We start from the raw sequence: 23,104 nt of genomic DNA on the forward strand, positions 1-23,104 counted from the left end.
TGGCCATGGTGGCTCATGCCTTTGTAATCCCAGCACTCAGGAGGCAGAGGCAGATGGATCTCTGTGAGTTCAAAGCCAGCCTGGTCTACAGAGTTAGTTTCAAGGCAGCTAGGGCTGTTACACAGAGAAACCCTGTCTCCTAAAACAAAAACAAAAGAAAAAACAACAACCAAAACAAAAAAAACTATAGGTGCTTGCCTCCTTCCTCTTGGGTTAGGGCATGACTTTTCCTGGAAGGCTTATATCCCATAGCTCACAGAAAATGCCCTGCTCCTTGTCACCACCTAGAGCTTACTCACACATGCAAATAATAATGAAAGCAAAAACAAACCCAACAAACAAAAATGACTGGAATTTAAAAAGGAATGCATTGGTGCTGAGTCATGAATTGACTGAAGAACAGGGAGCAGAGACCTCTGGCTCATGGTCCTTGGGGGGCAGGGGTGTCAAACGACCTCATTTCAGATATTATGTATATCAGATATTTACGATTCATAACAGTAGCAAAATTACAGCTATGAAGTAGCAATGAAAATACTGTTATGGTTGGAGGTCCCCACAGCTGAGGAACTGTATTAAGGGGCCGCAGCATGAGGAAGGTTGAGACCCAGTACTGTAGAGTTGCAGAAATGAGAGCAGCAAGCAATCACTTCTATTAGAGACTATTTTTACACCACATGTCAAAAACAAATCACTAGGCAGATTGCTGAAATATAGTGCCACGAAGATGTCTTTCCCAGGCATAGTTTGAACTCAGTGCTTTAGCCTAATCTTACTCTACTTTAGTTCTTACATTAAAAGCTTAATTTTGCCTAAGTTTGGAGCGCTAACGCTTCTTAGGTTATCAAATCTCTTCAGTCTAGGCTGTTCTAGCTCTCCCTGGATTATCACTAAAATGCCTTTGGTGTTACATTTTTGTCTGGGAAGCAGACAAAACTTAACAGATAGCACCCACAAAATGACTCTGAATCCAGCTGGCCAATGCTGATTGGTATCTCATTAAAAAGACAAATTAAAAACAAACAAAAAACAAACCAAAACCAAAACTCCAAACTTTTGCTTAAGGGATGTCAGAAGCTGTAAACTCCCATGTGCAGGGTGCTCCGCCTCTGTCCCCTCCCCCCACAAATCCATGACTACTAGTTTGACTTCAGCAGTTCTGATGCCAACAATTTGTTACAGTGAGGACATGGCTCGGGTAAGCACAGACTGGCACCAAGTCAGAACTTCTGTATTCTGACTCACTGCAGAGGCTGGAGGAAGTCTTTCCTACCTCCCCTGTCCCACCCACTCCGCCTCAAGTTCCGCTGGCGAGAGGAGAGCAGGGTGGCACTAAAGAAAGTCAGTTTGTGCCCCCGGCGGTGGTGGCACAGTCCTTTAATCCCAGCACTCCGGAGGCAGAGGCAGACGGATCTCTGTGAGTTCAAGATCAGCCTGGTCTAGAAGAGCTAGTTCCAGAACAGGCTCCAAAGCAACAGAGAAACCCTGCCTCAAACAAACAAACAACAAACAGTCAGTTTGCATCTACTCATTACAGGTGGGAAGCCCTATGAGAGAGGGAAAGGACCCTCCAGAATAAGAGCAAATAAACCTCAAGAGATCCACTTATCAGCCCTGGCAGTACATAGGTGCATGGTTGGGCATTGTCAGTGCGTCAGTGTGGTGTCGGAGGTTTGGGAGGCTTTACCTACTTTCCCGGTTACTCGAAACTGCCCGCACCTGTCCATCAAAATTCACCCAGTTGGGGGCGTGGTGGTGCATGCCTTTAATCCCAGCTCTAGGGAGGCAGAGGTGCACGGAGGAGGATCTCTGTGTGTTCAAGGCCAGCCTGGTCTTCGTGGTGAGACCTTGTCTCAACAAACACACAGCAGAGTGAGTTTGCCTTCGTCCTTGTGTCCGCACCCGGGGCTGTCTCGCGCAGTGGGGGAAGCGGGGGTGGCTGAGAGGTGGTAATGAGTCACTCGCTCAGACACTCACACCTTTTATCCCGTGTTTTCCTGCAGTTACCTCTCGGCATTTGAACAGAACCCTCGAACGCCAGCCCAGAAGCGGGGTTGGAGGACATCGCCCCAGTAGAGTGTCTGCGGGCGCGTCCAGGTGAGCAGGCACCGGGGCCGGGACGCCCCGCCCGCGCCACAGCGCGCACGCGCAGCGCCCGGAACTCACGCGCGTCCTCGCCGCGGGCCCGCGCTCGGAAGAGTGCGGCGGCGCGCAGGGAGCGGGAGGCGCGCGAGGCCGGCGGGCAGAAGTCGTGAGCCGTGTAGCAGCACTGACCCGAAAGCCACCACCGCTGCCGGGACGCTCGGTATGAGGTGTAGGGGACGCCAGAGGCACCCGGGCCCCTCGCGACCCTCGGCTCTGCAAACTTTGTGCGGGTGCCCGGCGGACTCGAGGCGCGGGGTGGGAGAGGCTGGGACCCCCGAGCCTCATCTGTCGGGCATGCATCCGCGACCGGCACCGCCAACCCTTGGAAACACTTGGCTTCCTGTGATGCCAAGTACTCAACTTGAGCGTCTCTCCGCGGTTGTAGATTGCTATGTGCGGTGCTCACATATGTCTCTCATTTCTCCTAAGTCTCCTTGCTCTGGAGTGAAGTTGAACTGTGCTGGGGCTTGGGGTAGGGGAGGGAGCCGAGTGGTGTAGCCGCCTTACGTGGATTGTATAACTACCTTGTATCGAAGTGGATGTTGCCAGTGGCACCGACTAGTGTTGTGGTAACCGGGCATCTTGGAGGCAAGGGAAGGCAGGGTGGTTTACCAGTAGTCTCACAGTCTAGGGATACTAAAAACAACACCTTGTACTTTCCACTCAGGAGAGCCTTAGGCATTTGGCTAATGTTCTCTGGTTAGTTTTCAATGGGTTTATAAGTGGCAGAGCTGTCTTTTCCCGTTTTGCAGATGTAAAAACGAAGGCGAAGATTCGGATTCTTAACCGACTTTAATGAAATGTGGTCCAAGAATTTTAACGCAGATTCTTGCTCCTAAGTAGCCACTTAGAACTTTAATGGAATACCGGAATGTCCTCCCTGAGGTTAGTGAAAGGTCAGAGAGGCCAGGGTCAGTGGTCTGCAGCAGCAGGCTTCCACCACAAATCTAAGTGTCTCTTGGACAAGATGCAACTCTTTTTTCTAATTGCTTCCTCTTTAAGAACTGGGGGGAGGGCAAAGGTACTGTATGTCTTCTTTGCAAAGTTATGTGTGTTTAGGGCTGCAATTTTGCCATTGCCTTTTGTGTCGGTTCCTTTGAGAAACGGAGGAATGAGGTTTCCCCAGAAGGAGTAACCACGTTTTCCTCGCCAGAGACACCTTAAGAATTCACATCAGGTCAGATGAGGGCCGAGAATTCCCAGGAGGAGGGAGGAAGGAGCCCTGCACAGGCGGCTTTGACACATGGGCCCCACTCCTGCCTCCAGCTCTGACTCACCTTCTGACGCTGGGGGAGGAGAAAAGCTGCTTGGTATTTTTGGCTTTCCCCCATAAAACGGGAGACAGTTGGCTTCATTCGAGTCTTCTCAGCATCCTTGTCGAGCGCGGCTGAGCCGAGTTCTCCTCGGAAATCTTTGCTACTGGCTGACTGCAGGTACGCATTCTGTGAGATTCCTTAATCGAGTAGCATACAGATCTACTTCTATCCTAAGAAATGGCTAGAGGCTCTAAGTCTGGGAAAGAGAGAACTCTTAGGTGTATGTATGCCTTTGAATGTGAGATTTTGTTTTAGAACAAGATGGATTCAAAATATTTTCCCAGCGTCACAAAGGCTTTCCCCATTCTGTATGAGAAATTAAAACTTTACAGATGAGGTCTTTGTCTCCCTTTAATCACCTTCCGAAGAACAGCTGTGTGTCTTTCTGTTGGTATTTCGTAGATTCTGCCCACCATTTTCATAGATGTGTATTTGCATAAGTGATTTGTTAACAGAATTATTTTAAAGTTGACTGGTCCTATTTATAGGGATTTGGTTTCTAGAACAGGTAGCATGCTTTTCAAGTACAGTTGATTGTAAAATTACGTTCCCTCCGACTGCACCTTGGTTGGTATTTCTCCCAGCAACAGGCAAATGAGCCCTTCATAAACACCTTGAGAGTAATTGACTCATGATGCCTGGGCTTTACTCTCAGGTGCAAAATGGAAACTTCCCTATTAAAGCACAGACAGGCACGACCAGCAGCAGCGGATTGTCCTTCCTGAGAGAAGACACAAGAGGGAGTGGAAGGCAGGGAGAGTTGCTAAAGCAACCGAGGCTGCCTGGGTATAAACTTACAGGGCCGGCATTTAAGGTGGTAGCTTCATTATTTATGATCGCTTCACCGGGAGACACAACAGAAAGGAAAGCGTTAATGGGGGTCACAGCTCAAGCCGGCAATGTGAGGGAAAGGTCCCTGTAACACAATGCATGTCAGCCTGTCAGCAGTGCATGGGTTCACCTAACAAACATTTCTTAAGTAGTTTTGCTGTTCCGGAGGCCTTGGACTGAGTGCTGAGGTAGAGGGCAAATGAGGGCCCTGACCTTAGACGCTGAGTAACAGTGACGTTCAGAGAGGACGGGTGCTTTCCCTGGGCTAGGAGAGTGTTTGGTAGTCAATGATGTATTTACTTAACCTTTTCAATGTGACTTATAAAGAGAAAGAAATACATTGAAAAGTTAACGATGAGTTATTTTAGAGGAAATGTAAGTGTAACTTAATCTCATAGGCCAAGAAGTGGGCTCCATCTTTCTCCCCCCTCTCCACACTGCTTTTTCAGGACAGCCAATTACTACACCGGCTTTAATAGAAATAATCTCCTTTTTCTATGACTTTTACCTCCCAAGCACAAACCTAAATAGCACAGCTGTTTATTCCGCTTTCAACTTTATGCAACATTCTTGTAGGTCTTCTTGCTTGTTTTGAGATGGGATCTCTGTGTAGTCCTAGCTGTCCTGGAACTCACTCTGTAGACCAGGCTGGCTTTGAACTCACAGAGATCCGCCTGCCTCTGCCTCACGAGTGCTGGGATTATAGGCATGCGCCGCTATACCAGGCTTAGATCTGTCTTTTGGTTGGCATTATATATACAGACACAGACATATAGATAATTGTGTAAATTCATGTACTATAGTGTTTACATTTTTAAAATTCGTATATTTTTATATGTGTGGGTGTTTCAGCTGCATGTTTGTATTCTATGTGTGTCTAGTGCCCAGGGAGGCCAGAAGAGGGTATAAGATCCCTAAGATTGAAGTTATAGACAGTTGTGAGCTGTCTTGTGGGGGCTGGGAATTGAACCTTGGTCCTCTTCATAGCAGTCAGTGCTCTTATCCATTGAGCCATTGCTCAAGCTTCGTCTACACTGTATATTGGTGAGTAGTAGTATATCTACTACTATAGACTGTAGCTGATTCATTTTAGGGTGAACATACCACATACTATCTGTCACATGTTGATGAACATCTGGATTGTTTGTGGCCTTGGGCAATTATGAATAGTTCTGGGTCAATGTGATGCTCCTCTTCCAAAGTGGTTCTCCCAATTTACATTCCTCCAGTGACATCCACCTTGAAGTCATAGGTCCCCTGTGTTTGCTGTTTAACCACAGTAGGCTTGGATGTTTCTTAAGTGAATAAGCGGCGTGGGGTGGGGGGTTGGTCTGATTCTTGTTGTGTTTATGTGAATGGTGGTTTTACCTGCATGTATGTTTGTACACCACATGCTTTCAGAGCACAGAAGGCATTGAATCCTCTGGAACAGAAGTACTAGACAGTTGTGAGCCAGCAGGTGGGTGCCAGGAATTCCAGCGTCCTCTGGAAGAGCAGCTAGTGATTTGTTTTGGTTTGGTTTGGTTTGGTTTTTCGACACGGTTTCAAGCCTGTCCTGGAACTAGCTCTTGTAGACCAGGCTGGCCTTGAAGTCATAGAGATCTGCCTGCCTCTGCCTCCCAAGTGCTGGGATTAAAGGTGCGTACCACCATTGCCTGGCAAAAAATTTAGAGGTTTTTTTTTTTTTTTTATTTTCGAGACCTGCCTGCCTCTGCCTCCCAAGTGCTGGGAATAAAGGTGTGCACCACCACCACCTGGACTTTCTATTGATTTTACTTGACAGTTTATAGTTATAGAAAATTTACATATGTAAAACAAGGTACTAAAAATAGAAGTCTTTAAAGGCCTTAAGGGCCTCCTACTCCCAGTGAATGCTTGCTTTGTAACAAGCCTGAACAGTGGAACTCAAAGTGTGTGAAGTGGGCATGAACTCAAGCCCATCCTTGGTCAAGGACCCTGAGGACAAGGACAGACAGACAGACAGACACACACACACACACACACACACACGTGTCCCTAAGAGGCACAGAAGACAACTGCACACAGTGTCTGTGCTACAAGAATAATACAGTTGTCAATTCAAGTTTCTCTCTCTCTCCTACATATTTAAAAGCAATTTATGATACCTTCGCTACAGAGATGTCCTGCTTTCGGAGCACACTTGTTAGGCTTTGGTTTGCCTGTGTTTGGGTTTGCTGGCTGGAGTTAAAATTAGGGATGTGTGTGGGGGCGAGGAAGGAGAGAAATGAAGTCATTGCAAGACACTAAATTCTGGTCTGAATTGAGTGCCTGTTACATCCCTGTCCTGAGAGCTTGGGTTCTGTGACCTAAGTTTCCAGCTGACCCAGGAGATCCTTTCTCACAGCCGGAGGGATGATGCAAGAATGAGCTCAGAGCACACAAGGGCCATGGTTCCTTCCTATTTCTTCTGTACGGCATCCTAAAAAAAAACACTCCAGTATTACAGTCCTTTCGGTTTTTATGTACGTATGCCACAAATACTTTTTCGCTTGTAAAATTTTTCTTTTTTCAGATCTGGCTTTCAAGAAAAGATGAGTGGGAGGGAGGGAAGACTTTGTGTGCTTTGATAACCCTTGACCTTGCAGCTGCTGCCACAGTTGCTTGCCAGTGACTTGTCAGTGAGGCTGGCTCAGCTCCTCTGGGCACTTTAGTGGTGACGCTGACAGGGAACATTTCCCGTCCGGTTTGTCAGCTGTGGACGCCTCTTGCCATCTCATAGTCTCTGGAGGAAAGGGCCCTTTTGAAATCTAAGCTCAGTCAGGACCCAGACTGATGGCCTGTGGCAGGCCTTTTTTTTTTTAAGTTTTATTTATTTTTGAGATTATATCATTTTCCCTTTTCTTTCCTGCAAGCCCTCCCATGTACTCCTTTGCTTTCTTTCAAACTCGTGAGCTCCTTTTTCATTGTTGTTGCATGTACATGTGAATATGTATATACACGTGCATTCCTGAATATTGTCTGCTCAGTCTGTATAACATTACTTGTATGTATGGTTTCGGGGCTGCCTACTTGGCACTGGATAGCCAGTTGGTGTGCTTTCTCTTGGAAAGACTACATCTCAGGCTTTTCTGACTCCTTAGGCTTTGAGTTTGTAGCTGTGTAATGAGACAGCTCTACTAGACCGTTCATTTGTATGGCCGAGAAGGCCTGTGAAGCCCCAGCCTTCCTCTCCTGGGAGGTGGTGAGGAGGGGAGGGGAGGGGGACAAGAAGGTGGGTTGCTGTGAGTTTGCCATAAGTGATTAGGAGACACTGGTGAAAATAAGTTTGGGGACAGTGTTGTCCCCAAATTACACATAATTTTGAAGATGAGATTTTTTTCTTTCACATGAAGAATTCAGCCAGGTATGGTGTCCCATTTTTATATTGTTGTCACTTGGGTGGAGGCAGAAGCAGGCGAATCTCTTATGAGTTCGAGGCTAGCCTGGTCTACAGAGCGAGTGCCAGGACAGGCTCCAAAGCTACAGAGAAACCCTGTCTTGAAAAAAAAAAATTAAGGTCACCCTCTGGTAGACAGCAAGTTTGAGGCCAGCCTGGGTTTAGGAGATGCTGTCTCAGAAAGCAAAAATCATGACAAAGTGACGCCGCCCTCTTGGACCCGTTCTCTTTCTCCTTTACTGACCCGGTGTCTGCTACGAATTCCAGTTTCCATCCGACCTATTTACTTTTGTGTTGTTTATGACACTGAGTGTTTAGCTCACAAAAGTGTGTAACTCCGTTCCAGGTCATCTGATGACCTCTCTGGCCTCTTCACATATCTGAGGCACACCCTTGATGCTCAAAGGTGTGTAGGCAAAACCCTACACATAAAACAATTTTTAAAAATTAAGAAGGAAAAAGTGGAAATGAACTTGCCAGCACCCTTTTAATCTGGTATAAACTCCATGCACACAAACCCCACACACAAATTGGGTCATGCATGTGATAACTCCATGGAGGGAGAAGGGTGAAACTTCCTGCTGGAATTTTTAGGATTCTGATCTGGTCCAGTTGCACATCAAAGGGTAAGCTGGCCAAGGATGATCGCTAACTCTGGAGGGCTTTCTTCCTGTGCACTTATTCTAATTTAAGAACCCTTTTGTCTCCTTAAAGTAGTAGTGTGAGCTTTTGGGGACTGAGATCTTGGGAAGACACCTTCATTTTCTGGTCCTGCTTCTCAGGGGACAGTCCCAGCTTTGTCAGCCTTGAGGGTTTATGGCTTTTTGTAAAGTACCTTGACTTTATGTGCAGTCATTTAGCGGCATTTGCCTTTCACCAGGCATCTGTGGTTCACCTCTTCTCTTTGACCTTTCTGTAAGGTCTTAAGGTACTATTTACATGGGCTGTTGCGTAGATTATTCCAAATTGTTAACAAACCGGTGCGGATGTCTTCATGGGCTCTCAGCGGCATCTCGCTGTCTCCGTTTGCTTGTCCTTTCACAAGGACTAGCTGAGCTCCGGCGGTTTAGAACTTAGAGAGGTTAGAGCATCGAGGACATGAACACACACTGGCCTCATATTCCTTAGTTCTTTCTCACTGGGTCTTTTGGGAGTCTTTAGAATGGCTGGTCTGCCGTGGTCAGGTTGAGTGGCAATCAACAAAGCCCAGCTGGTAGCAGGAGTTCCTGGTCCCAGACAACTCACATTCTCTATAGAGGCTGGGAAAGCCTCTTCACCCTCCCGTTCCCCATGGTCCCTCATCTGGGAGCAGAGTGACTGCGATCCTCCCTGCGCTCTGCAGGTTCCGGTGGTGTCTGCAGTGGGACAGGTGGTCTTGCCTGCCTCAGCAGGTGAGCGTGCAGCCGCCCCCCACACTAGAATGTGGATGCCCAGCGCCTGGCGTCTTGTGGCCTGCAGAGTTTGATCTGTAGTGGTTGGGATATTGCCTGGAAGTCTGCATTTCTGTCAAACTTGTGGAGAGGGCAGTGCTGCTAGCATTGGGACACGGGGAGAGTGGGAAGGGGCAGTAACAAAGGGCCTGCGCTCTGCATCTACAATCTGGAAATGAGGCTCTTGAAAGGCAATAATGGGGGTGGGTAGGATGGATCAGCAGATAAAGGTGCTTGCTGCCAAGGTTGACGACCTGCGTTTGATCTCAGGAACCCACATGGTGGAGAGAGAACCACCTCTGACCTCCACACACATTCCATGGCATGTGTACTCCCAGACACAAAATAAAACACAATTTAACAAAAAGTAAGGCAATGATGCCATCATGTCCTTAATGGATTGGAGAAAGAAGCATGCTAGTGTAGCCTGTGAGACTCCGTCTGCCATCATCTGTACGTGCTGCCCCGAGGCCCATGTCCCCGGAGGCTTGGTTTTCAATGCGACTGTGTTGGGAGGGTGGAACTTTGAAGATATGAGGCCTGCCACAGGGTAATTAGGTCACTGGGGCATCACCCTCGGATTAGGGATTGGTGCTGTTTGAGAGTGGGTTCTCATGAGGGTGAGTTGTCCTGGAGCGTCTGTCTGACCACCTCCTAGTCTCTGCCGTGGTCACACCCTTCCGTGTCTCCCACCGTGATGCCGCCGGCTGTGCTGTGATACATCCCGAGGCAGTACAGATAGAACAGACCATACATGGACCTGCAGCCTACAAGCCTGACTGTGAGCTACATAAACCCCGCTGAGGAGTGGGGTTACTGAGAAGCCCCAGGGCCTCGTGTGGATCAAGCATGTATTCCACTCCTGAGATATTTAAGCAGCCCCTTACATAACCCCAGCCTCTGGTATTTTGTCATCGCAGTAGAAAACATACTTATCTCCCTAGGGAACAACTGGGGTTCTGGCATTGCTGACTCATTTTACTTTGCTTTAGTTGTGGGTTCCTCCTTTGCGTTGCTGTTCGAATCACTTAATGTCTGGCCCTTTCCCTTATCCAGGCGTTCTTAGATGTGTGTCATGCCTTTCTTCACGATCATGAGATTTTTGACAGTCCTTTTTTATTTTGGGACAAGGTCTAATGTAGCCCAGGCTACCCTTAAACTCACTCTATAGTCCAGGCCTTCAACTCCTGGTCCTCCTACCTCGCCTCCCAGATGCTGTGATTCTACAATATGGCCACCACTCCTAGCACCTGTGCCCTGTACCTTTAATGATCTGTTCACAGATTCCTGTGGACCAAGAACCCAGACCTCGTGCAGTAGGGACAGCTTGTATTTGCTTCATAATGGCTAAGTCTTCAGTCGGCAATTAAGGTCAGGTGTGACGTGGGGCCTGAGGCTAGGCTCCTAGGGTGTCTTCCATATCTTAGATTGATCTGGGACCTCCCTTGGGCTGCTGGTCTGACCGCCTACAGACAGCCTGTCACGTGATCGCTGTTGGACTAGTTCGGGCTTCCTCACAGCATGGCACAGAGTTCTAAGAGCAGGTCCTGGTTAGAACCTCACTTTGGAGAGGCCTTCACAAACCTGGGTTCCCAGGGACACCAGCCCCAATCTGGGAGACAATGTCAACATTACACTGTATGTTAAATAATGCAGTAAACGCTGCCCTGTGAATGAATGACAGCGGGGTAAGCACCAAGCTGGGTAGGAGTCACGCCTAAAACTTCAGTTCTGGGTCAGGCTTGGTGGCGCACACCTGTAATTCCTGTACCTGGAATGGGGAGGCAAAATCAGGAGCTCAAGGCCAGTGTGTAGGCTATGGGAGATCTTGTCTCAAAGTTAAAAAGATTTTAAAAGATTCTACCAGAGCAGTGGTGGCACGTGCCTTTAATCCTAGCACTCGGAAGGCAGGGGCAGGCAGGTCTTTGGGTTTAAGGCCGGCCTGGACTTCAGAGTGAGCGCCAGGATAGGCTCCAAAGCAGAGAAAAGAAAAAAAAAAAAAAAAAAAAACACCTTTTTTTTTTTCTTTAGTTTTTTGGAGACAGAGTCTCTCTGTGTAACAGCTCTGGTTGTCCTGGAACTCATTCCAGCTGCATTTAGCTATCGTACAGTGGGTTTAGCAAATGTGTCCACACAAGGTCAAGGAGATGGTCAGCTGGTCCCGCTATATAGGGAGTTGCTTGGTAGCACTGTCCACGCAGGGATTGTGGTGGTTGAGCCAGGTTGAACTGTCGGAAGTGTTCTGTTGTTTTGGATTTGGATTTTCTGAGGTGGTATCTGACACTATAGTCCAGTCACTTGGTGCTCACGATAGCCTAGGCTGGCCTCAAACCCACCGCATCTTCCTGCCTCAGCTTCCCAAGTTCTGGGATTCCAGGTGTTTTAGTTTCACGTGTACTGGGTGTATTTGCCTTCATCCAAGAACACTACTGTATCGTTTCATTAATATGGTAGCAAAAGCAAAATGACCTCACCTCCTACCGTAGACTGTCAAGGTGTCCCACTCAATCAGCTGACTTTTACAGTTAAAAGCAACTCGTGGATATCTTTTATTTCATTTTATTTCAACATAAATATTACACCATAGTTGTTAGAATTGTATTCTTTTTTTTTTTAATTTGTTATGTATTTAGTGTTCTGTCCGCGTGTATGCCTACAGGCCAGAAGAGGGCACCGGATCTCATTACAGATGGTTGTGAACCACCATGTGGGTGTTGAGAATTGAACTCAGGACCTGGAAAAGTGGCTCTTCTGCTGAGCCATCTCTCCAGCCCCCTTGAATTGTATTCTTAATGTTCTGTCAAGTGTTTCCTTAATGAAAGATTATCAGTCATGTTATGATTTTTAGGCTGAAGTGTAGGAGGTAGAGGTAACATGATCAGGAGTTCCAGGTCAGCCTCAGCTACATAGTGAGGTGGGGGCTAGCCTGGGCTACCTGAGACTCTCAACTTTTCATTCAGTGGTGCACACTTGTGGTTTAATAGAGAAAATAAATGAGAAAAGTAATATTTATTACTGCGTGGGCTCAAATGCTTCTGTTTTAAAAGGAGTGACCTTAAGGTTTCATTGTTTTTTACAGAGCTAGATAGATGCTTAATAAAAGGATAAAATGTGATTGCATAGCTCTTTGTAGAAAAGTAACAGTGTTGTGGGGGCTGGAGAGGTGGCTCAGGGCCAAACATGCTTTTTGCTCCTGCCGAGGACCCACTTGCAGTTCCCAATCCCCACCTCACCCATCTCTAGCTCCAAGGGGATCCAGTGCTGTCTTCTGGCCTCTGGGCACGTACATATACCCAGACAGACAGATCTGTGTGTGTATGTGTATGTGTGTGTGTGTGTGTGTGTGTGTGTGTGTGTGTGTGTGTGTGTGTGTGTATACAAATATTTAAATACAATCTGAGTCTATTTTTGTTTTGTGTGTAACCAGGGCTGATCACTTTGTACTGTATTACCAGTTATGGTGCTCATCCCTGGAAGAGATTAATTCCCCTCTCTCAGCAGTCATTAGTTGCCATGTAGGGATGGGACCGTGTAAAAAGTTACCTCTTTCTCATTAGCATGCCTATTGATATCGTCATTGTTCAAGTCTTGTTTATGCAGCCATTTCTAAGAGAGGCAGTCACACAGCAGACTTCTCTGGCTCTTAGAATTTTTCTGCCCCCTCTCTTTTGATGTTCCCAGAGCCATAGATGCAGGAGCTGTGGTATGGATTGGGCTCCCTACAGTCCACAGATCTCCTCTTGGGGACCAGATGTGTTTTTCCGCCGTAAGCTCCATTTGCTGTAGAGAAGTGTCCTTGCTGAGGGGTGGTAGTCACATCTGTCTGTGGGCATAAGGGTAAGATTTAGAATGCAGTCAGGAATTGCGCTGCTCTTGCAAAGTGGTGGTATGAGTCTTTCCTAAGGTCCATGACCTCACTAGCCCCAGGAAGCTGGCTTGGTTCCCGATACCCGGCATGATGCCCCTCCTCTTGAGTGGGCTTGAAGTCCAACTAGACAGCTGTTGGTTGCCCCCAGCTGTGAGAGCCACTTACTGCACCTTTGTGGATGTCTTACCATGCTGGTCATTGTGATTCTTTGGTGTCACATCTGGGGAAGACTATGAACTGCTCCCCTCCCTCGGGAGCCTGTGTAGGACTGTCTGGCATGACAGAAGATAGACTATGGTAAGGAGCCCTCCAGGTCAGATCCAGCTCCATAGTCTGCATGCTGTGTTCTAAATTTGTGGTATCTCAAGCAACGGGGGCTGAACTTCAACCTTTGAGAGGCACCCAATGGCAATAGCAAGAGTCTGTATTGTTTTTTGGAGCCATTTGGACCTTGACCAACATCCTAAAAGATTCCTTGTGATTAGTACCGGTTTGGGTTTTTTGTTTGTTTGTTTTTGTTGTTTGTTTTTGAGACAGTGTTTCTCTGTGTAGCTTTGGAGCCTGTCCTGGAACTCTGTAGATCAAGCTGGCATCAAACTCACAGAGATCCACCTGCATCTTCTGCCTCCCAAGTGCTGGGATTAAAGGCATGCATCACCACCTCCCGACTAGTCAATGGATCTTTTGGGGAACATAGTCAGCCCAAGTGACAGAACTTCAAATACATTATGTATATAATACTTATGTATATACACACATATAACATGTATATAATATATACAACATGTATATTACACATTGATACATATTTGCAGTTCTCTCTAGCTTTCTTGCCCCAGTGTGGCCACTTTCTGCATTTTCAACATGAGAAAAAATAAACACAACTAGGAACATTAGGAAGGAAAAGGAGCGTTGGTGACACTCGGGTGGATGCTCTGACCAGGCTGGGACTTCCAGTCATTTTCACCCACATTGGCACTGATCTGGATGTGGATTGCCAGTGTGTAACCACAGGACAGTTCTACATGCCCAGAGCTCTGCATGCCAGGAGCAAGGGCAGCTGTTACTAGCTGGTGTGCTACAAAGACTACAGGCCCTTGTGAGACACTGACACTAAACTCTGTTAGTTCCTAGTGCTTGATGCTTATTACCCCGAGGCCAGGCCTCAGTAGATCGCCTGGCTGTTCCTGAACTCGTTGCTGTCCTGTGGCTCCTTCTGAGTGCCGATTTATAGGCATGCACCGTGTTTGGCATCCCAAAAATCCTTACACTTGATTTTTCTATATTTTTTTGAGACAGTGTCTTATGTATCCCTGGCTGGTCTGAACATGCTACATAGACCAGGCTGGTCTTGAACTCAGATCTATCTGCTTCTTCCTCCAAGTACTGTAATTAAAAGACACTGGATTTTAAAATGCCCTCAGAGCACCCCTCCCGACCTTCTGTGTTTGTTTTAGGACAGCTCTGCTTTGGTGCCTCTGGTGTCCCGTTGCTTTCCTTGGTCAGGAGCCATTTTTCCCTCTCAGAAGAAAATGCGACTGCACCACAGCTTGGGAAAGCTGAGGTGGACACCATGGTTGGTCAGCATCGGGATGCTCCCATAGGCCAGTGTGCAACAGTGGAGAAACCTGCTCACTCAGCCCTGGGGCAGTCTTTGCTTCCGCACTGCAGGCCAGGCTTCTTTTCTGTGTCCTAACACACATCGGCTGTGTTGATGTTTCGTGCCTGTGATGTAACCTGTGGGCTTTTACATTCTTTACAGTTAGTCTCTGCCATTCTTAGAAATGGGTCATACTAGGTTGCTTATGCCCACGCAGGGACAGCGCCTTGTGTCCCTATGCCATGAGGAAGGTTCTGTGCCCCAGAGGATGTGCACACAGGCTGTGCCAGTCCTCTTGTCTTGGATACCAGGTGATGTGCAGGAGGAGTTTAGCCCATCTGGGCTCAGGCTCGTCTGTCAGTGTTTAAAGGGGTCCTGCTGTCGTCAGGACACTGTGACGAGGACACAGTGTCCCACAGTTTCACAGAGAAGCAGTGTGTGGTGCGGAGCTGGAGGACACTTTTTTTGGAGCTTTCCTGACTTTTTTGGCCTTCTCCAAATTGCAATCATCCCGCCCTACCTAAATGTGAGTTTTCCATCCTGTTGGGGCAAGGGGACTTGTCAGAGAAGTGCCTGTTGTACCTGCCCTCGGAGCACTCATTGACAGAAGGTGTTTTTCTAAACCTTGTAGCCAGCTTTGACATTTTGGAGCAGGTTTGCTGGCACAGGACTGGCGGTGGCAGCAGGAACAGAGCATCATGACTGCCTTGCTTGGATTCTGCCTGGAGGACGCACAATCTGTCCTCCCTGTCCACGCTGAGCACATGAGCAGTAAGGAGCAAATTCTGGCCTCCAGCCTGGCCTCCAGCCTGCCTCTGCACAGCCTGGGACCCTAGAAGACCATCCTGCTGACAAGGCTTCCAGCCTCGGCACCCAGCTTTCCAGCTCAGGAGAGCTGGCAGCCTTCTGGATGGCAGGCTTATTTGGGAGAACCCAGGCTGAGTTTCTCCTAACTAGGCAACGAGATAGCCATGTGGAAATTTGAGTAGAAAGTCGTCAACGCTTTGAGTTTTGCATTTATTGCCACAGTGGTTTTGTTCTGGGAAGAGCTCACAGTCTGCACACCTTTACACCCACACACACCTCCACACACACCATTGCCTCTGCCTCCGCAGAGTACACTTGCCCTTGTCATTCTGTAGACCCCTGTGCCACGAGGCAGCACTCTGAGCACCTCAGCCTTCATAGGGTGTCCTGGGTGGCACCACGTGGTACCCAGTGCTTCAGCGGTTCTCAGATTGCCCCGACCCACAGCAGCAGCACCTAGGAAATTCAAGTTCTCCAGTCCTGCTCAGAACCATAGAAACTGGGGCCAGGGTCTGAGTCCTAACAAACCTCCCATGGGATTCTGACAGGAAAGTCACTGCATTGCGACAGAACCGAACCTGGCTTTGGGTATAGTGTAAGGTCTCATGTAACCCAGGCTAGCCTCTGGGTTGCTACATAGCTGAGGATGGTCTTGAAACCCTGATCTCCCTGCCTCCACCTCCCAAGTGCTGTGATTGTAGGCATGAGCCACTTATGTGTACTTGTTTGCCTGGATGGATACATGCATGCATGCATGCATGCACTCTGTGCATTCCTGGTGCCCATAGTGGCCAGAAGAGGGCATCATATCCCTCCTAGAACTGGAGTCAGGTTTGTGAGCTGCCTTGTGGGTACTGGAATGGCACCCTAATCCCTTACAAGAGCAGGGCATGGAGCTCTTAAATGCTGACTGGGCGTCTGGTTCCCTGTGGCGGTGCTGGTGTTTTTACATTGTTAACTTGTTGTTGCGTGAGGCATACCGCAGCTCGTGTGGAGGTTAGAGGACAACAACCCACTATGTGGGTTCTGGGGAAGGAACTCAGGTTCTCGGACTCAGGGGAAAGCACCTTTACCTGCTAAGTTATCTTACCAGCCTGAGGAGTAACGGTGGATCTGAGTCATGCATGCCAGTCAAGTGCTCACCATAGAACTAAATCCTAGCCCCTAATTTGTCTTTCAAACTATTTTATTATATTCTCTTTTCTTTTGCTGGTTTGCAATGGGAGACAAGGTGTAGCTCAGGCTGTCCTTGAACTTATGATCCATCTGCCCCCAACTTCCCAGTGCTGGGATTATGGGTTTGCCTCATCATGCCCAGCTTTCAAAACCATCTGCAAGTGTTAAATCTACATGTCATTACTTCTAGGTATTTAACCAAGGGAGACCATTCGTTCACGCAAAGATCTGGCCCTGAACATTATAGTGTTTTACTCAAAATAGCCTTAAGCTAGGAACAATGCAGTATTCATCAGCAGGTGAGCAGATAAAGAAACCACATGGTGGTTTTACACTGCTGAGTACCACTCAGCATCAAAACTGGAGTTCTGCCCAGCATCACTGATGAATCGCATACTCCCAAATTGACAGGACTCTTATAGACAACTTCAAAGCTAAGTGTGGTGGCGTGGCACATGCATGTAATCCCAGTACTCAAGAGACTGAGGCAGGAGGATTAAGAGTTTAATGCCAGCCAGGCTAGGCTACATAAGGTAGTTAGTAGTTAGCTAAGCCTGCCTAGTAAGATTCTGTCTCAAACACACACACACACACACACACACACACACACACACACACACACACACACAACTCAAAGTAAAATGAGGTTGAGGGCCTAAGAGGAATGGATTATAAAGGAACATTATTGAGTGGGGGCCCGGGTATTTATTATTTTGAAGGTCCTGTATCTGGAGTATTTGTGTCAAAACTGTCAAGCGGCACACTTGGTGGTTATGTCAGTTTGCACATCATTTACATGTGAGCAGAGCTGCAAGCGTGATGTTTATCTGGGTGAGGTGGAGGTCTGTATGGGATCTGCATGGGGGAAGCCCTTCCTGGAGATGGACATGGTGCTTGTCGGGCTACAGAATGGACAGAGGCTAAAATGGGGATGAAGATGAACTTGCTACTCTCCTTGACAGCAGGGTCAGCTGGGGCGCCGCTGCCTCTGGCCTTGCTGTGAAGCTGTCCTGGACCCATGTCTGGAGATAATGCTCACCCCACACCATTTCTGTGCCCCATGTCACAGCTCATCTTGCCACCCCTGTTCTTCCTACTGTGACTTCAGGCTCAGGTCCTCATGCTCCTGGGGTGACGGTGGGTGCCAGGAAGAGGCTGTGGCTCAGAGGTCTTACAGAGGCCTAGTGAGCACTCTGATGCCTTCAGTGGTATGTGATGTGGTCCCTGAATCACCTTTGTCTTCGCCATTGCCAAAACTGCCCAATGCTTGCCGACTGTGGGCTTACATTCATGAGACTTAGTTGGTATGTTCCTTAAGTCACGTCTGAAATGTTCAGCAGACCCCGGCTTTCAAGATTCATCCCATATTTGATTTTAGCAGCAAGAACCTAAGAGGAGCCAGGCTGTGGTGGCACATGCCTTTAATTCCAGCACTTGGGAGGCAGAGGCAGGCAGATCTCTGAGTTTGAGGCTAGCCTGGTCTACAGAGTGAGTTCCAGGACAGGCTCCAAAGCTACAGAGAAACGCTGCCTCAAAAAAAAAAAAAAAAAAAACAAAAAAACAAAATCAGGAGGAATGGCATGCTGCTTTCTGACTCACTACATCCTTGTCTTCCTACAGATCTGATTTGTATACACTGTAACCACTGTTTACCTAAGACCTTCTGGATCCAGCCCCAGGGCTCCAGCTCATTGAACTCCTCAGCACGTGAGTACCATAATGCTGCCGCTATGCAAGATGTTTGTCTGGCTGAGTACTCAGGTTTCCTGTGGCACCAGGCGGGTGTTACACACTTATCAGGATGCACAAACTATGAAACATGGTGGCTTGGCAGTGAGAGAGTGGTGTGTCTGAAATCTCGGGAAACCTTCTTGAGGCGTAGTCTCACTGAGCAGCACAGGCTGGCCTGGGACTCGCAATCCCCATGCCTGGCATGTGCTACCATGCCCAGCTAAATAATTTCCTCTTCTGTTGTTACAAATATACACTGATATTTTATAGTAAACACTTTACTAATGGGAAAACATAGACTTCAGATACTGAACTAAATTAATGTTAATGCCAGCACATCCCTGAATCCAGCAGAATTCACCCTGGAGCTTCAAATTGGCAGAGGAGGGTAAGGTTATAATTTACATTACCCAGAGTCAGCTCAGCTGAATTCCTATTTAGCTGATTGACAGTAATAAAATTTGAAGATCATGCCTGACCTTCAAAGGTGAAGGTTTAACAACCTTGGTGCTTATTAGCATGTTTGAAGCCCTGATTCATTCTCCAGCACTGTATACATAAACATACACAATGACTGTGCCTTCAAGTTGCCTGGGATTATTTTCATTGAAAGGCCATGGTACTTTACTCAAATTTAATTGGATTTGCAAAGTATTCACGGATCATAAAAATGATAAGAAATAGGTGTCTTGGGGCTGGTGAGATGGCTCAGTAGGTAAGGGTATGTAACATGAGGGCCTGCTGCTTGTTGGGGTTTCTGTCCTGCCCAGTTCCCATAGCTGGTAAGCCTCAAAGAAATGACACAGAGAGTCTATATTAATGATAAACTGATTGGCCCATCAGCTCAGGCTTCGTATTAGCTCTTATAACTTATTAGTTCTTACAACTTATATTCACCCATTAGTCTCATCTATGTTAGCCACGTGGCTCAGTACCTTTTTCAGCGGGGCAGGTCACATCCTGCTTCTTCAGTGATCTGGGCAGGACTGCAGAAAGAGCTTCCTTCTTCCCAGAATTCTCCTGTTCTCATTGCCCTGCCTCTACTTCCTGTCTGGTTTTCCCACCTATACTTCCTGCCTGGCTATCAGCCAATCAGTGTTTATTTAAAATATAATTGACAGAATACAGACAGTTCTCCTGCACCAAGGGTACTTGTTGCCAAGCCTGATAAACCTACGTTCAATCCCTGAAACCCATATGGTGGAGGGAGAGAACCAAGCCTCCTCACAAGTTGTCCTCTGACCTCCACATGCCCCTTCATATATACACACAGACACCCACACAATAAATAAATACAAAAAAGTATTTTTAAGTAGTAAAGAACAAAGATGGCTTTTTTTAAAATTTCTGCTACCTTCCAGCTTAGTTTTGTTATACCATAAAGGCAGTTTATCACCTACCTTGCCTGATGTGGCGTCACTTTCAGATACCTTCTCCACAAGGTCTCACTGTCTAGAATTGGGTGTGGGGAGGACCTGATGCTGTGTCTCTGGAGTACAACCTGTTGGGCTTCTGGGCAGGGACAGTGCCATAGTGATACCACACTTGCCTAGCCAGCTTCAGTCTGGGTTTGATCCCAACACTGAAAAATCAAGGAATGCCCTTCCTTCAGCAGGGTTCTGCCAGATGGTGCTTCAGGACCCAGTGAGGCATGTTTTCCTAAAAATAGGGTGACTGTTTTCACTGAAAGGCTTTGAAGAAAAGAACGCTTAGTTTTATATTGATTTTTACATATTGGCCTTACAGGCTGCATTTCCTAATAGTCAATAGAAAGGGATTTATGTACTTCCTGCAAAGAATGCACTCTGCCTTAGAAAATAACTTCCTAATTCTTTCCCTTCCTCCAAGTACTGGGGGCAGCTGTGGCGTATGAGTAGCATGTAAAGTTCTGACAGACATCCGTGTCTTGCAGGAAGGAGGCTGCAGTCTTGAATTCCCCGGTGGAGGACGGACTTCAGCATTCTTTGGCCTTGCCCCTCCGATGATGAAAGCGTGACTGACTGCTGGCATCTTCATGAGCTCCAGAGGTCACAGCACGCTCCCACGGACTCTCATGGCTCCTCGGATGATTTCCGAGGGAGACATAGGAGGCATTGCTCAGATCACCTCCTCTCTCTTCTTGGGCAGAGGCAGTGTGGCCTCCAACCGGCACCTCCTCCAGGCCCGGGGCATCACCTGCATCGTTAATGCTACCATTGAGATCCCCAACTTCAACTGGCCCCAGTTTGAATATGTTAAAGTGCCTCTGGCTGACATTCCTCACGCCCCCATTAGATTGTACTTTGACACTGTGGCTGACAAGATCCACAGTGTGAGCAAGAAGCATGGGGCTACCTTGGTGCACTGCGCTGCAGGAGTGAGCCGCTCGGCCACCCTCTGTATTGCGTACCTGATGAAATTCCACAATGTGTGTCTATTGGAGGCGTACAACTGGGTGAAAGCCCGGAGGCCTGTCATCAGGCCCAACGTGGGCTTCTGGAGGCAGCTGATAGACTACGAGAGCCAGCTTTTCGGGAAGTCGACCGTGAAGATGATACAGACACCCTATGGTGTCATTCCAGACGTTTATGAGAAGGAGTCCCGACACCTGATGCCTTACTGGGGGATTTAGTGCTGCCACAGCTGGCATCCGCAGCCCCTCAGCAGCACCAGCATCCGCCACACATAGTCTTCTCCCTCTTCTTCTCTCTGGTTCTCCCGCGAGTGTTTCTACACTGGGTGTTCGGGTTTAAGAGATGTGGAGGGGAAACACATACATCGCTAGTACAATTTTTTAAAACTAGCATTTTGAAATAGCGAACATGAAAATCTTTAACTGGCCTTTAATCCTTTATAAGATGTGGAACAGTATAGGATACTGTTCCTGCTTTCTTTCTGGCTCCCAAGCCTTTTGGAGCCTTGGCAGGTGCAGGAGGAGTCCATTGCAAAGATCCCCTTGGGCCCTGATTAACCCTCTAGAGACCAGCTTTGCCTGTGGCAGCTGGCTGGATAGATGTTTAAGGATATCAAGGCCAGCTCAGTCTCTACTGGATTAGCCTGGTCCTTTCTTTTCCTCTGTTATCTAGCGATTCTATAAGTTAAGTTAACCATTGTTATTTAGTGATTAATATAAGTGATTATGATGAAATCTGTTGCAAAGACCCTCTTGAAATCAGTGTGCTCTGGGATTATATTAGCATTATTTTTAATAAATCTATCTGCTTAACATAAGCCCTTTCCTAATCATTTCAGGTGTGTATGCGTGCGTGTCAGTACTCTGTCACTGTTCTGCTGTGGCCATTAGGATACTCATGGTCCGTACTTAAAATAGAAACCCTGGCGGAATCGTGTCGGCATTTCACACCCTTGCAGACAAGCAGGAATCGGTATCATCAGCATGTGGGCGTAGGTGTGTCCAACCCGCAGCTCATGAGCAGTAAGATCCCAGGATAGCTGTGAATGTGGCCCCCGCACCGTAGCAACGAAAGTCATGTCACAATGTCAAAAGGTTGGGCACTCCTGCTGGCAGGCACACACACACACACACACACACACACACACACACACACACACACACGGATGAAAGGTGTTGCATTCCATTTTGTCTTGGTAAATAAGTGTCAAGTCTACCATCAAAGAAACAGAAGACATGCCTTTGCTCATCTAGTAACACAAAACTTCTCTATCTATAGCATAATCAAAGAGCAATAGCCTTCCTTAGCTTTATTCCTTGTTTCACAATGAACCAGCTGCCACAGCCCATCAGGGTAGCAGCAGCAGTCTAACAAGCTTTCCTAGGTGACTGCTGGGAGGCCAGGCAGCCCTCTGTCTGAGAGGAGAGCCAGCCAGTGCTTTTTCATTTTATTTGCCGGTTAGCTGGTCATGTGTTCATGGAATGTCTGTTTTAACAAAATACAAACATGCCAGTGACGTGTATAAATGATTTCTATCTTGCAAATTTTACCTCGTTTATTGCAATGTTTTTCCATCAAAATCTTACCTTTTCTTGTTTTATACTATTTATCCACCCTTATATGCACACATCATAAACAGGAAATTTTAAAACAATTTCTCTGGGAAATCAGAGGAGCATATATGTAACATTAGCCCATGACCAAAAACAATCCAGAGAGACTGGCTTTTCAGCATGAAGCCAAGCCTTACAGACAAGTCTCTGAATAGGAACCCCATAGTAGTCATTGTACTACAGAAAGAAAATACTTGCTGATATTCTTTGTTATTAAGAAAAACTTTCCTGCGAAAACCCTGGCAAGGGTTGGGGAGATGGCTTGGTTGGTAAAATGATTGCTATGTAACCATAAGGACCTGAGTTCATTCTCGGAACCACATAAAAAATGCCAGATATGCACTCTAGACCCTCAGCTCCTCCAAACCCAATCCCCAACTCTGCAACAGAAACCTGCTGCAGCCTCCCTTCCCCCTACCCCCACCTACAGTGAATCCCACCCTGCTCTTCCACTTCTAGCCTCCACCCCCCCACTCATTGCTTTATCCCACCTTTCCAGCAGCACTCCCTGGGAATCCATAGGCTACTCTAACAGCAGAAGCAAGGAGGCTCAAGGGTAAGCCTGTTCCTGCAAGCCCAGCACCCCCCTTCCCAGCTCCATAGCAACCTTCTGTTGTCCTTCTCATTCTTTGTCCCCAATTCCAGGGGTCTAAATAGATCCAGGAGGAACACCCTGCTTTTCTCCCTCCTTTGAACCTCGTTACCCCTCCTCCCCACTTCCCGGCCCATCTCCATTCCTAAGTGTCAGCTCCCAATATCCAGAAATACATTTCACCTGGAACCACCAGTGACCACAC

At 47.5% G+C, this 23,104-nt stretch overlaps 1 protein-coding gene across 4 annotated transcripts; it reads left to right on the forward strand.

The window, feature by feature from the left end:
* Window positions 1–1,404: 1,404 nt before the first annotated feature.
* Dusp14 (dual specificity phosphatase 14) lies at window positions 1,405–21,511 on the forward strand. 4 transcript variants are annotated; one of them, XM_048446702.3, is made up of 5 exons: window positions 2,146–2,305; window positions 2,898–3,030; window positions 3,299–3,578; window positions 18,191–18,277; window positions 20,214–21,511. In XM_048446702.3, the coding sequence occupies exon 5, from the start codon at window positions 20,316–20,318 to the stop codon at window positions 20,910–20,912; it is 597 nt and encodes a 198-aa protein (XP_048302659.1). In that variant the 5' UTR covers window positions 2,146–2,305; window positions 2,898–3,030; window positions 3,299–3,578; window positions 18,191–18,277; window positions 20,214–20,315; the 3' UTR covers window positions 20,913–21,511. The 4 variants fall into 4 exon arrangements, with proteins under 4 accessions (XP_048302660.1, XP_085551712.1, XP_048302659.1 ...); XM_048446703.3 differs by lacking the exons at window positions 2,146–2,305; window positions 2,898–3,030; window positions 3,299–3,578 and adding exons at window positions 1,405–1,537; window positions 2,004–2,097; XM_085695586.2 differs by lacking the exons at window positions 2,146–2,305; window positions 2,898–3,030; window positions 3,299–3,578 and adding exons at window positions 1,834–1,872; window positions 2,004–2,097.
* Window positions 21,512–23,104: the final 1,593 nt, after the last annotated feature.

The sequence above is a fragment of the Myodes glareolus genome, chromosome 9 (assembly GCF_982192425.1).
Source record: "Myodes glareolus chromosome 9, mMyoGla1.1, whole genome shotgun sequence".
Classification (NCBI taxonomy): domain Eukaryota; kingdom Metazoa; phylum Chordata; class Mammalia; order Rodentia; family Cricetidae; genus Myodes; species Myodes glareolus.